The sequence below is a fragment of the Myripristis murdjan genome, chromosome 11 (genome assembly GCF_902150065.1).
Source record: "Myripristis murdjan chromosome 11, fMyrMur1.1, whole genome shotgun sequence".
In the NCBI taxonomy this organism is placed as follows: Eukaryota; Metazoa; Chordata; class Actinopteri; order Holocentriformes; family Holocentridae; genus Myripristis; species Myripristis murdjan.
This window is the reverse complement of record NC_043990.1, coordinates 27,215,594-27,229,159: the sequence shown is the minus strand read 5'-3', so window position 1 is coordinate 27,229,159 and position 13,566 is coordinate 27,215,594. Positions and strand designations below refer to the sequence as shown.

The 13,566-nt window shown below is 44.1% G+C and overlaps 1 protein-coding gene across 1 annotated transcript in view; it reads left to right on the top strand.

The window, feature by feature from the left end:
• ptprua (protein tyrosine phosphatase receptor type Ua) overlaps positions 1 to 13,566 on the top strand; it is a 131,801-nt gene that overhangs the window by 93,018 nt on the left and 25,217 nt on the right. The window contains 7 exon segments of the mRNA XM_030062985.1: positions 1,613 to 1,751; positions 2,744 to 2,773; positions 3,241 to 3,401; positions 3,785 to 3,972; positions 6,959 to 7,031; positions 7,825 to 7,901; positions 10,604 to 10,621. Of these exon segments, the coding sequence (XP_029918845.1) occupies positions 1,613 to 1,751; positions 2,744 to 2,773; positions 3,241 to 3,401; positions 3,785 to 3,972; positions 6,959 to 7,031; positions 7,825 to 7,901; positions 10,604 to 10,621 (686 nt within the window).

Below are 13,566 nucleotides of genomic sequence, written 5' to 3'. Positions count from 1 at the left end.
GTATGTAGGGACTATTCTAAGTGGAGCAGTGTCTGTGCATGGTAATATACTTGACTACTGACTCCTTTAGCTGGAAACACTCTTCAGCATAAGCTAGAACTGGATCTGTGATCTCTTTTGACAAAACAGCGCTATGCCACCCCCCACCTCTGCCTCCTTCCGTCTCATTCTCTCCCCTCTTGTTTGAAACAGCCAGGTGGATATAATGCCACCGAGTGAGGGGGAAATGGGCTGCTTTACACTGATAACCTCTCCTCTCTACTGTCGGAGCAGTACAATAACCATGCCAGGATTAGGAGACTCCATTACCATCTGCAACAGCACCAACCTGTTTGTATCCACCACTGATCTCATATTACATCAATTAGACCTGAGTGGGAGCCACAGCGTACAAAGCAGCAGGGTAATACGTTTTTATAAAGCTGCTACCATTATGCAGCTCAAACCAGGATAATCTGGACTACAGGGACGTCCACTGCTATGTCACATACCTCTTCTTGGTAATGTGAGTGCAGGATTGAACCAGGGTGTCAACTCCATGAACTAGTATATAATAAGTTAAAATTAAAGAATATTTAAAACATCCATATGTCAGTTTTAAATGAATTGTGGTACTGTGATATAATCATTGTAAAGAAATGGATGAGGTGATTGATGGCCTATGATCCGGCCACACATTTCCCATAAACCCTTTTTCTTCCTGTCCCCCTCCCCCTGGTGTCTTTACCAAACAGAATAAATATACTGGAAGTGATTTTTCTTTTCTTTTTTTTTTTTTATCCTTCCACCAGAACTCTCACTTCACTTGACCGGTGTGAAGGCTCCATCTTTGTTTAAGGAATAGTTCGCTCATTTGCATAAGAAGGTGGAAGTAGATTGCTTAATTTTGTTATGGTCTGTTGTCTTCATTGAACACGTGTATGCATGTTGGAGGAGAAAAAAAACAACTTTAGTAAAAGATTGTTGGCAAATTTCTTTTCCTCAGCTACCTTCTATTAACAAATAGAGCTTAGACCGTACAAGAAAATGGTTCGAATAGTCAAGATTTTTACACCATTTCAGGCTGTAAAAATTCTGCTAAACAATATCAAACTCAAACTTTGCTCATTTAACACTCGGAGTGGATTTGGCTGGTTATTTTTAAGAATGTTAGGTAGATAGCACCGCTACTGTCCTCCATAACAGCTGGCGGGGGAGGGAAATAATATCACATTTTTCAGAATGGATGAACTACCCCTTTTACACAAGAATAACTGCACCTTCTTTTTTGTGGTATAAAACAATTTATCAGATTTCCCAACAAATCCGACCGGGTCGTCGCACATTATGCAAAATGCAGCATGGAGGCCAGTAAAGGCTGCCAATCTTCTCAGTGATGGTCGTGTTTGTTTACAGTAATTATACTAATGTGTCAAAATTAATGTGGCAATGATTTATTATTGATGCCAAGGCGCTACATGTAGCAATTTTAAATTGCATATGTTTCTGCAATTACAACTGAGTCACCATTCACACAGGCTGGCTGGTTTGGTAACATGCAGATTTCTTCTCCCTCCTCCTCTCTCTTTCTTTCTCTCTCTCTCTCACACACATTCCTTGTCATGGTGTGTAGCTGCTTGTAAAGACTCCAAGCGTGCTCTGGAGGTATCCCAGCATGCCGAGGACATGGGACTGATCTTGGGGGCCTGCGCCGGCGGTCTGGTGGTCCTCATCCTGCTTCTGGGGGCCATTGTCATCGTTGTCAAGAAGGGGTGAGCAGATGTGAAGCTGTTTGAAAATGTTTGTGTGTGGGTGCGTGCATCTCTGTGTCTGCTTGCCAGTTAATATGAAACAGGTTAGAGCTTTTTACAGTCACGCATCTGCAGGCTGAGGTTTGTATTGTTCCTGTGTAGCCTATCCAGAGGAGTAAATTTATCTCTATCCCACTTTGGCAGCTAGGGTCTATTGAGAAAAACATTTGGCAATGAGAGTGAATTACAACCAGAGTTAGTGAAATGCTAGAGCATTAATCCTAAACTCTTCCATCGTTGCCGCAGCCAAGCTTTTGTGTTTCATCTCATCTTTTAATTTCAAGGTCTGTGTGTTGGCTGAGCACATACCCGAAATTCAAATGCAGTCTGGTAGCACTGGAATTGCTGGCTGCTTTCCACCTGCAAATTACCTCTGTCGCCGATCGCACCTGCAGTGTATTCTTCCTTCGCTTGCTGGGCGATAGTGGAACACTCATCTGAGTGTGAAATATTTCATCATGGGGCATGTTATTCCATTGCCCACTCAATTACATGAGGCGAGCAGCTGTGAGGTGCCAGTGGATGGGCTAGTAATTGGTTAGGAAGGTTGTTTTTGCTTTTTGGAGAGAAGAACTCCTCCGCCCTGGGGGTTTTTCTCATGAAGAATAGAGGCAGAATGAATGGGGATGTCTGGAAGAAGGGAGTGACTGATAAGATTCAGCGGGCCAATCTAGTCAGCACAATGCGAACTAGACGGCCACATGGGGGCAAAGAGAGCAGACGTGTTTATGTTTAGCCCCGAGAAATTGTTGTTTTGCAATTGCCAATTTGCACTGTATCTGTTCACATGTTCGAGTCCTGCTTGTCAGCTCCACGACGGCCCGCTAGTAACATTCCAACACACTGAGCATCTTCATTTGTCTTTCTGATGGCCATCTTGATAAACCATGGTCACCTCTCTTTTTTTCTCCTCACTCTCTCTCTCTCCTTTCCTCCTCCTTCATGCTAATCAGAAGGGACTTCTATTCTTACCCTTACTACCCGTAAGTGACTTCTCTCTCCACCTTCCATCCTGATGCCCAGACGCCATCTTCCCCCCTGCTTGCCCTCTGTAGCCCCGGATGACTCTAGTGGAAATAAGCATTGCTATCTCCACCTCATCCTCTAGTCCAGACACCCCCCCTCCCTCCTGCTCCCCCTATCCAACCCCCTCCCACCCACCCCCTATCCCCCAGCACAGCCACCCCCCCCAGCCCCACCCCTTACTCTCTATCGCTATCGCCAAATCTCACTTTCCCCCTCGTCCAGTTTCAATCTCTTAGCCCTTATTTTTTTCCCTTCCGTCCAATTTCTCATCTCCTCGCCTGCCCTCCTTTCCCTTTCTCCCTTATCTCTTTTGCCTGTCTCTCTCTCACTCTGCCCTTTCTCTGCTGTCCTTTTTTCTATTATTGCTCCTTGCCCCTCTCTACACTCTGTCTCCTCCCTCTCCTCTCTGCCTGTATCGCTACAGTAGGAAGAAGGTGGCCATCAACAAGGCGGCCATGTCCTATCGGCAGGAGAAGAGCCGGAAGCTGAGCTCCTTGGACTGCAGCATGACGGAGCAGAGCACCCTTCAGCAGGATGAGAGGATGGCCCACTCCTTCATGGACGCTCACGGCTGCAACACTCGAAGTAAGACAGCAATAACACATGGGTCCTCTGGGAAAGAGTCTGGAGAGACGAGGCTGCTTCCTCTCTGACCTTCAGTCATGTTTACTTCAATGCATGTCTCCAATCTGTTTGGCCAGACCATAAGGTGCTCTCAACAGAGAAATCTCTTGTCTGTTTGAATATTCTACAGTGCCAGTCAGCAGTCATGTCTCTGTAGAAATGCTGACTTTTTTTTTTTTTTTTTTTTCCTTGAGCTGCCCTCCAGACTGTTCAGTCGGCAGAGTTGAGACATACATTAATAAAAAGAACAGGATCTCTGTCAGTTAGCACATCACATCATAACGTCAGCATTTTGAAATGTTTGCTAACACTGTGGCTGCCTGTGTGTCTGTGTGTGTGCGCAGATGAGCAGCGCAGCTCGGTGAACGAGTCGAGCAGCTTGCTGGGGGGCTCGCCCCGCCGCCACTGTCGGAGGAAAAGCTCGCCTTATCACACAGGTCAGCTCCATCCGGCCGTGCGGGTGGCTGACCTCCTCCAACATATCAACCAGATGAAGACTGCTGAGGGATATGGCTTCAAACAGGAGTATGAGGTAAGGGGGGTGGAGGGGGTGGAGGGGGTGGCGGGGGTTAGTTGAGAGAAGTGTGATTGTGAGTCAGCGATTGCACATCCAAAGCCACCTGCAGTGAGGAGGTGAGCAGGACTAGCCTCAGTTTTTAAGAGCAGCAGGACGGGTGCCACTCGCAAGGCTCAAACTTGTGACTTTCTTTTGACAGGAAATTTGACCCACTGAAACCTGAAATTTACATGATTTCTTCCAAAAACATTATAGGAAAATTATCATAAAATTACCACATTACCCTCAAATCTGAATGCAATGAAAATAAAACTAATAAGAGAAATTTGGCAGAAAATATCATACAATTACCCTAAAATTAGCCATAAATTTCTTTAAAAAAAAATAAAATATATTTGGAAATGTTAAAATTCCATCCGACCCCTGCCCCACAGGCTCCTGAGTTTTGAAGAGTTAATGTCTACAACAGCCTGATTCTATGTGGGAAAGTAAAAGATACTAACAATACGCTGGAAATGGCATTCCTTATTTTCTTCTTGTCGGTAGAGCCAGTGCACTCTCTGTAATACTGCAGACATCCTCTGTCTACTCAGTGAAGGCTCAACTGGACGTTTTAATATTCATGAGTGAGCAATGAAATGCTTTTTTTACATTTCATCTCCATTACAGAGATAATGCAGCTCTACTGAACTCCTGGCGCTGTGTGGACTAATTAGGATTTTTAAAGTAACTTCTTTTAGGTTTCTTTGAACTTCACTATCAAGTCCTCTACATCAGCCAGTGGCGATAAGTCTTTTTTGCACCTCCACCTGCAGGAATCCAGATGCACTTTTCGATTCATTAAGCTATCCCCTTAGGGGCCAACAAATTTCCCCTCCCAAAATCAATATATGGGTCGCTTTTTCACTTCTCTGTCTGGCTCCCCATCGCCTGGAGAAATAAACAAGATGAAGGGGATCAGTGTGCACACTGCTGTCAGACTTCATAACCCTTATTTCCCACAGGGTCATGCTGCTACCATTGATCAGACCTGTTGCAAGGCATTGCGGGGGGTTGTGAATGACACAGGCCCTTGGTGTGGGTAGAGTGTGTGCTGTACTGGGAAGCAAACATCTGGTATGTGACTTTGAGTAAGAGCCACTACATAAACAAGGCAACAGTAAACATGTTGTCCCTTACGAGTGATGCAGACGCCCGGGGCCAGTCACTGGCAAATCACCTTGTGTTGGCCTGAAATCGTATCGCACTCCTAGGGGCAATCCGGAGATTCTGAAAATGATGCAGAAAACAGTGGTGGAGTGATCAATGATCTGATCAGTGGTGTCCAACACATTGTGCGTGACCAGCGGACAAATGAATGAATGATGGTCCAATCAGTGTATTCACTGACCCCCTCTGAGCTAATCACTGGCAAATAGGTCACCCTGAGCTAGCCTGAAATTGCACTGCACCCCTTGGTCCAATCAGTGTAAATTTGAACATTTTGGAACACAGTGATGATACTTATAATTTCCCCGAGTTTCATCAAAATGGGATTGGTAGTGTATCAGTTTTCCACATTCTGTTCCCCTGAGTTGACCGCAGGCCCCCATTTGAAGTGGTTTTGCCCTAGGAACACTGATATGAAAACACACCCTGCTTTGTTTCAACTATTGAAATGATTAGGTGTCATACTTGAACACTGATAAATACATTCAAAGTGTTGAGATTAAAGCATAATGTTAAAATCATCACAATAACAACAACTGTACATTTGTATTTTAACAGTTTCTAGTGAGTTATAGCAAAACGAAACTGTTTGTCATTCTGCTGAGGACCCCCTCTAAGGCCCTCAAGGCCCGATGGGGATCCCAGGACCGCACTTTGAAACCCACCGGTGTATCCGATCTGACACATGGACAAATGAAGGAATAATGTAGCACGGCTCATGCGCCTATCGCTGTAATTTTGAAAATGCCTCATCACTGTGGTGAAGTGTCATAAAAATCCAATGCATGGTGTCTGAGGTATCGCGGGTGATAGATGAATGAACAAACAAACTGAAACCAATCCATAGCTGAGCGCTCAGTGTCACGATGTGGGATGATTAGTGTTGCATGCTGATGACATAAAGCTGTATTGCTGAATAAAGTAAAGGTCTGTGAAAGGGATGCGGGATGCCGGTGAGACTCTAAGACAAGGAGACGATGGACAAAAGCAGGCGAGAGTGGCTTGTTAAACAGGATTAGATCAGGCTTTACCTGCATAGGATCCACTGGCAGATGTAATCCCCTGATCAGCATGCTCTCCTTGGCTTGGCCGGGGCCTCAGGTGGGCCCAATTTGGCCCCGTCGCCCGGTAGGGATTGGTGCGCTGCTGATGAAGGTCTTAGCTCGCTGTGGTACGAGAGCCGGAATGTGCCCACCGATGCAGCAGGGAGATCAGGCCGACTTAACATGCGACAGAATCTGACACAGCTCAAGCCAGGGCGTGCATGCATTCACAATTGAGATCATATTTGTGTTTTTTTTGTGTTCTTTTTTTTTTTTCTCCCCCCTCCTCTTCTATCGCCCATAATGTTGATTTAGATTCAATGACTCGTCTCTCCGCACCAGCAGATTTGGTAGATGGGTGTCATAAACAGCTGTCACAAATTTAGCACTTTAACACCGAGGTATTACAGAGCGAAGGGTTCTTCAGGCGGCGGGTTTCACACTGTGTCTAGAATGAGAATGAATCCAGCAGGCTCCCTCCTCCTTTCTCAAGGCCACAGCCATCTCTCAATGCCGTGTGTGTGTCATCTCCGAGCCTCAGTCTCTCCTCGCTATGTTGTGGCAGATGTCTGTTGATGGCTTGCCAAGATGTTATAATGGTGAAGTTACTCAGACAACCTCAGGGTAACACTTTAATGCATTAGCTAAGTTTTTTCCTTTGTGCTTTTCGAGAGAAAATCAAAAGCATATTGTCCCTGGTCTTACACGTAATGTCTTAACTCCTTTTGTGAACTCGCCTTTCTTTGCAGAGTTTTTTCGATGGCTGGGATGTCACCAAAAAGAAGGACAAGACTAAAGGAAGGCATGATAGCCTGCTTAGCCGTAAGTTCGTCCATATTGATTTCCTCAGTGCGTAGTAGGGGCAAATAGCAACTTAAGCAGTTTAGACAACTTATATGGAGGAAAACTGCACACAATAATTACTTGGCTGCGTTTCTGTCTTTCAGCTACAGTAAACCTTACATTAAGTAGCTTTCTGTATTCACAAGACATTACATTTTTAATGAGACCGGCACATATTTCATGAAACCGTCAATGCAACCCAGTCACAATTGTTATTCACCATGAAATGGTGGTTGTTAATTCTGTCGCAATTTCTGGAACAAAACAGCAACTCTGTTATAATGGAAGTACTAAGTGTTGACCGAGGTGGAAATTTGAAGGCAGATAACGATATTTAGGAATTAATCTTCCAGTAGTAGACACTATGCTGATAATTAATGTCTTAATTTTATCATTTTCGTGCCAGAACTTACATGTATTCAGTGTTTCTTTCAAAGTTGTATTCTCGCCTGGTTGGAAAAGCCTCTGAAACAACCTTTAGTCCATAATGGGGCACTAAAACTGTCCTGAAATGCTTTTACTGAAGATTTATGACCTAACAGCTCCTTAAAGCAAGGTGAGGCAAGTTTCATTGTAGGTTTTTACAGCCTGACACCCAGAAGCTGTTGAATAAAGTCATATCCTCACATCCATCATATTGGAAGTTGTTGACATTGATTGGCTCATATTTAGTTTTTATTAAAAGTCCAATATCAGGCCAGTAAACAAACAAGCAAACACACTGGTCTGGCGATTACGTCATTGATGAATACTCCATTTTTGTGCATTCCAGATGATCGCCATCGAGTCAAGCTGCACTCCCTGCTGGCAGACCCGAGCTCGGATTATGTCAATGCCAACTACATAGATGTAAGTCACCTGATGTCTATTGTGCCTCCTCCTTCCCCTCCTTCCCCCTGACCTTCTTCTTTGCTGATCCTGTATCTCTGTCATAAAGCTTGTGGCTTGTGTAGATAACCTTTTCCCCTCACAATTTCGACAAACCATCATGATACAGAGGGTCCAAGCCCAACTAAATGCACGGAGAACAAAAAATCCAGTCATCCCCCTGGGGCTGTAATCTCATTTGTTATAATCTGTTAAAATCAAACAACCAAATCAAACGCTGCTACCTCACTCCAATCATGTTTAGTGCACACACACAGTGCAGACATTATTATGGATCCCACTTGAGGGTTCGGCAAGGTACAGCCACAAATGCTGTGATTAAACGTGGAATTTGCTGGCTCGTTGCCCATTTGCTAAAACACAGTTGACGTAGGTCCTCACCCAATTATAACCCTAACCTCCACTGTGGGGGCATATCCTGCCGAGAACTCTTGTGGGATTCATAATAATGCACCACAAGGATACAAGGATACAAGGAAGTTTATTTGTCATTATACAACAGGTTGTATAGTGAAATTAAAATCAACCCTAACCCCAAATTAGAATCAACCCTAACCCTAACACGGGTTAGGGTTGATTCCCATCACCAAAGAAACTTGAATGGCAGAGACGGAGGGCTGCTCGCCAGTTCCTATTCCACCATTGCACTGACATCGGAGCATGAGGGTAGGAGGGGTGTGGGGGAGGTCGGTGCTGTTTGAGCTGTTCGAGTTCAAATTTTCAATGAAATTCCACCCACTCTGGAGGGTTACCTACACAAGCTGCTCCCAGTAGTCTTCCTTTAGTGTTTGTGTGTTGACTCCGCACTTGAACAAAGGACGCCTGGGCAAGTGTCAAGCTCCCTGTTGCCCCGACTGGATTGTCATTTAGTGACTACCCTGCTCAGCATCGCACTGTATCTACACATGCTAGCACACACAAGCTCTGAGGTGAGATTTCATCGCAGCAACTCCAAAGATCCTCCAAGAGCCCCTAAGCTAGGAGCACCATGCCTCATAGCTCACCCAAATGCTTTTCCGGGGCGACACTGCACAGCAATCGGACCCAATATAACATGGCTGATCCTTTCATCTGCTTTCAGTTATTTTGAACTCACCTGCGGTTCAGCTCGAGTGAGTATCTCAGGAAGCCTCTCTAGTCCCAGCAAGCGACTCACACTCCTGCCAGATCCTATCTTGGCAACATTGTGTTAGATTGGACCTACTGGGTCTACTTTTTCCTTGAATACAGGCGCAATACAGGGTAGCTGCTGCTCCGTCATAAAGCGTGGGTCATTGAAAGGTGACTGTGAAAACCTCTCTTAACAATCTCACCTCCATTTTTGGCACAGCCTGCTGAAGCACTCAGTACGGGCTGTGGAAATCAAGCACGGGTAAGCGTGAGTTGTTGTGCTCCCTGAACGCTGCAGTACTCCCTTTTGTTTCTCTATTGTCTGTTTAACAAAAAGGAATGGAACCGAAAGAGTGGACCGTAAGGGCTGGATTTGTAGTGGATGGCTGAGTCAGCGGACGTGGGTGGACATGGTTAAAGGAGAGTGCTTAACGTCAAAGCTCACAGTGTAGTGCCTGGCCACTTTCATCCCCCTTAGTGCTCCATGAAGGCTCCATTAGGATGAGCACTCCAAGGACCTTGGCGTCATTAAGCGCGCTGTCTGCAGCGCTGCCTGCATGTCATGGCAGGACCCCTGGCCAGCCACGCTGCAGTAAAATGATTCCAAATGATTCATGGGTTGGAACAGATGGACCATTGCCATTTTCCAAAGGTCAAAAGGAAAAGCACTTCCTTCCTTTTTCTCACCTCCATGTAGGTTTACAGAACTTTTTCATGGCTGGAAGGCCTTAAATTATCCATGATGTTTTTACATGCCCATGTCCATTGTACTACTCTCTAGCACTAATTGAGATAATGCAACAGTGATTCAACTAAGCTTTTATATCTCCTGTTGTAAAAGGTGGCGCTTTCTTGTGAAAAAAGAAAAAAGAAAAAAAAAAAAAAAAAACAACTGTTGCACAGGAAGTGATGTGTGTTATGTTTCCAGTTTGTATAGAATAAAGAGAAGAGGAACTGTGCAAAAACAGTGGGGGTGAAAATTGCATAGAATTTTTGTATTGACTTTTCATAAACAAATCTTGGTGTCCCTTTAGTTCTGCTTTATCTTATATGGTATACAGTATAGCTATATCTCATGTACTGGCACGGGGAAAAGAGTGGTCAGTCAGGTTTGACCCTCAACCAGAGAATCAAATCCTACCAGAGCTTTCATTGCTCTGTCTTCCTCTCTGTTTTCTCATAATCTAAATAAAGACAAAAAATACACTAAAGGTGGTTGGACCACTTGTTTTCTTCAGAGGGAACACAGCATTGACTAGAGCTTGTTAAAACGGGCTGATTTTCGTTGCTTTGAAAGAAATGACTGCACTTACTATAAAAAGAGGTTGGCTTTTTGCATGAAAGCATGGGAATTTGAGGGTTTTGAATGTTATTCTCTTCACAGGTAGCTTGGTGCAGCCTACTCTCTCTAACCATTTCATTACCCTCTCTTCCTGGTCTTTAATCACAATAACTAGCTCTTGTTTCCTTCCTTCCTTCCTTCCCTTCTCTCTCTCTCTCTCTCTCTTTCTCTTTTCTCCCTCCTGCCGTTCTCAAACTCTGGCATCTCTTAGATTCGGATAAACAGGGAAGTAAGTACCTTGCTTCTCTTCTCTTTCCATCTCACCCTGCACCCTCTCGGTGTCCCCGCCAGCCCTCCATGGCTTCCCTCCAACAGCAGATCTCTCCTTCCCTTTTCCGCTTTGAGCTGCTGAGCCTTTCTGCCTGAAGCCATTGCTATTCCCCTGAGTTTAATTTACCCAAACTGACTGCAGCAGTCTACCTCTCCGCTTTCATCTGTAGGCAGATACTCACCTGCTGAGTATCAGGCTCTCCTACACACAGCCTGATAGTGTGCTACGTAGGAGAGTAGACTAGGTCAGATCAGTTATATACAAGACAAGTTGTGTCAAAGCCAGAGGTCAGACACACCGTCAAACAGCAGGCACTGTAAACCACGTTCAAAGGCAAGTGCAAAGTAAAGCTCAGTGCATGGGAGTGCAGGGATTTATGTTTTTCTTCTTTTGTCAGACTCTGAATGCTCATCTTTTAGATACAACGGATGGAGGTCTTGTCAGATTTTAGTTTTCGTCTCCGTGCACACACCGAGGTCAGACTTTCAGCTGTTTCAGGTCATATTGTACAGAAAATCAAGCTACCCAGGCAAGATAAATTGGAATTCAAGAATTATTCTTACATTCATTATTTCTGGCCAAAGGTATAAAGTATAATTAAAATTCATACTAAGTAAAAATAAAGATACCTTGTTTGAAAGCTACTCAAGCAAAAGTGAAAATCGCTATACTTGTAGAGTATAGTGATTTATAGTGGTAAAAGTCCTCAAGTATCTGGTGTTAAGTGAACTTAAGTATTCAAACGTACAATTAAAGCAAGCAATTTTTGTTTGGATATTTACTGAAACCTATTGAATGCCAACTTCTATAGAAAAAAATACAATATAATAAATATTTTTACCTACAGTTTACAATTAAGTGGCCTTGCCTTCAAATAGTTGCTTGCTGATTTTGTTGATCATGAGAAAATACAAAGATTTAGTTTGATTTAGTTAGAAATGAAAACTAAAAAAAAACCCAAAACCTTTTTGTAGTCAGCAGCAAGCAGAGAGCAAGCCAAGCTCTGCTCACGCTGCGTTCAGGGGAACTTTGACATCAGGGTACCACCAATAAAATTTTGCCAGCATGGCGTTTATGTTGTCTGCTCAGGAAAATGGATACTTTTTTTCCTTAGTAAAGTCCATAGGGGGAAATTTCTTAAAAGCATTTATTTCGCCTGAGGTTACACCATGAATGCCGTGCTACTGCAGGTATTGCAGAATATAGAGAAGTAAAAATAAACACAGATAAATACTCAAGAACAAATTTCTAAAAAAAAAAAAAAAACACAGAGGACCATACCAGTGATTTTGAATGTTTGCCCCATTTACTGTAATTTCCCCCCATTTTACACGGTAACAAACCATTTTGCAAATCATGCAGGAGCACTAAACATCTCACAACATGTAATCAAAATCCCTCCATTTTCAAATTTGAATTTTTGGTTCAAACAGCCACCTTATAATGTTCTGCTTCTGTGGCTAACAAAGTCATCAATATTCATAAACCACAGAACTGATGACTGCAAACGTTTCCCAGGGACTGTTTTCCCTGGTGGAGAGACCATATCACTGCACCCCAATCTCAAGTCACCAAACCACAACAGTGCTGCTGCTTTTTGCAATACTAATGTGGACGACTTTATTATGTTGATGGAATACGAGTTTGAAGAAATTTTGAAGTCTCTGAAAGTTCATTTTCATATTCTAGTGGAATGAATGGAAACCAATGGTTGGATAAAAGATAGGAAAAATGATATCGCAGTTTTACAATACGACTGCATGCTTTGGGAAAAGATTAGCAGAAACATGAAACATGAAGTATATACATTTTGAAGATACTGCACTAAACATGGAAAAACCACTGGTATTGTCCTTTAAGTGCAGTAGCTGAAGAAGTATTTCTACTTTGTTACTTTACACCACTGTTTTGCGGCTAACCTATGTCTGCGATGACTATGCATATATTTTTTTGTTTTGTTTTGTTTTGTGTTCCTGCTTGCCTGCTGCTGGGAAATGTCGTTGCCAAGGTGACAGACAGGAAACCGGTTGGCCCAGGGAAGCTCAGCAACAGAGGCTCATGGGAATGAGGGTCGCTGCACTCTTTCATAGCAATGGCCATCCATCTCAACTTTCCTCTGTGGCATGACAGTTATGGAATGTAATTTGTGCGCCTGCCCGGTTGAATAGTGTGTGTGTGTGTGTGTGAGTGTGAGTGTGAGTGTGTGTATCAGTGTGTGTTGGGGCGGCGTGTGTGCGTGCCTACATGCATACCACATACGCCTGTTGCAATCGCTTTACCCAGGGGGCGATGAGAGGGCCACTGAGCTTAATCCCCGGGAATCTATCTTGCTGCACTGCTTTGCATTCACCATAAAGGGCCTCGGCCGGCGAAGGGCTGGGACACCGCTAATAGCCCCGCAGACCGTCCACACTGTATCATAACCGCACTAATGCCGAGCCGGGCAGAAAGGAGACAGCCAGATCTGTCAGTGTCACTCAGGTAGAATTACTCCCAGAGCCAAAGATCGCTCACTGTCAATCTACCTTTGATCAGCGGCCCTGGCTGCATGCAAAGCACTGTCGGGCCCCGGCCGCCTTTGAAATGCAGCTTCCCCACTCTGCATGTAATGACCTGGCGCAGACACAGACAGGACGGAAAAAAAAAAAAAAAAAAAAAAAAAAAAAAACTGAATTAATGCCATTTCGCCATGACTCAAGTGAAATCCCTCAGCAAAAGACAGGAAACCCAGCGCCTCAGCAGCAAACAATCTCAAGGATCTAGCTGTTGGGAAGTGTTGTTATGTTTTTAAGAGGAGGATAACTGCACGCAGGCGGCACAGATTAGTTTTTCTTCTCTCAAATATGTTCAGGTCAATGCAGAGCAGACATTTTTTGTGGATTGCTGATATTAAAAATGGCTTA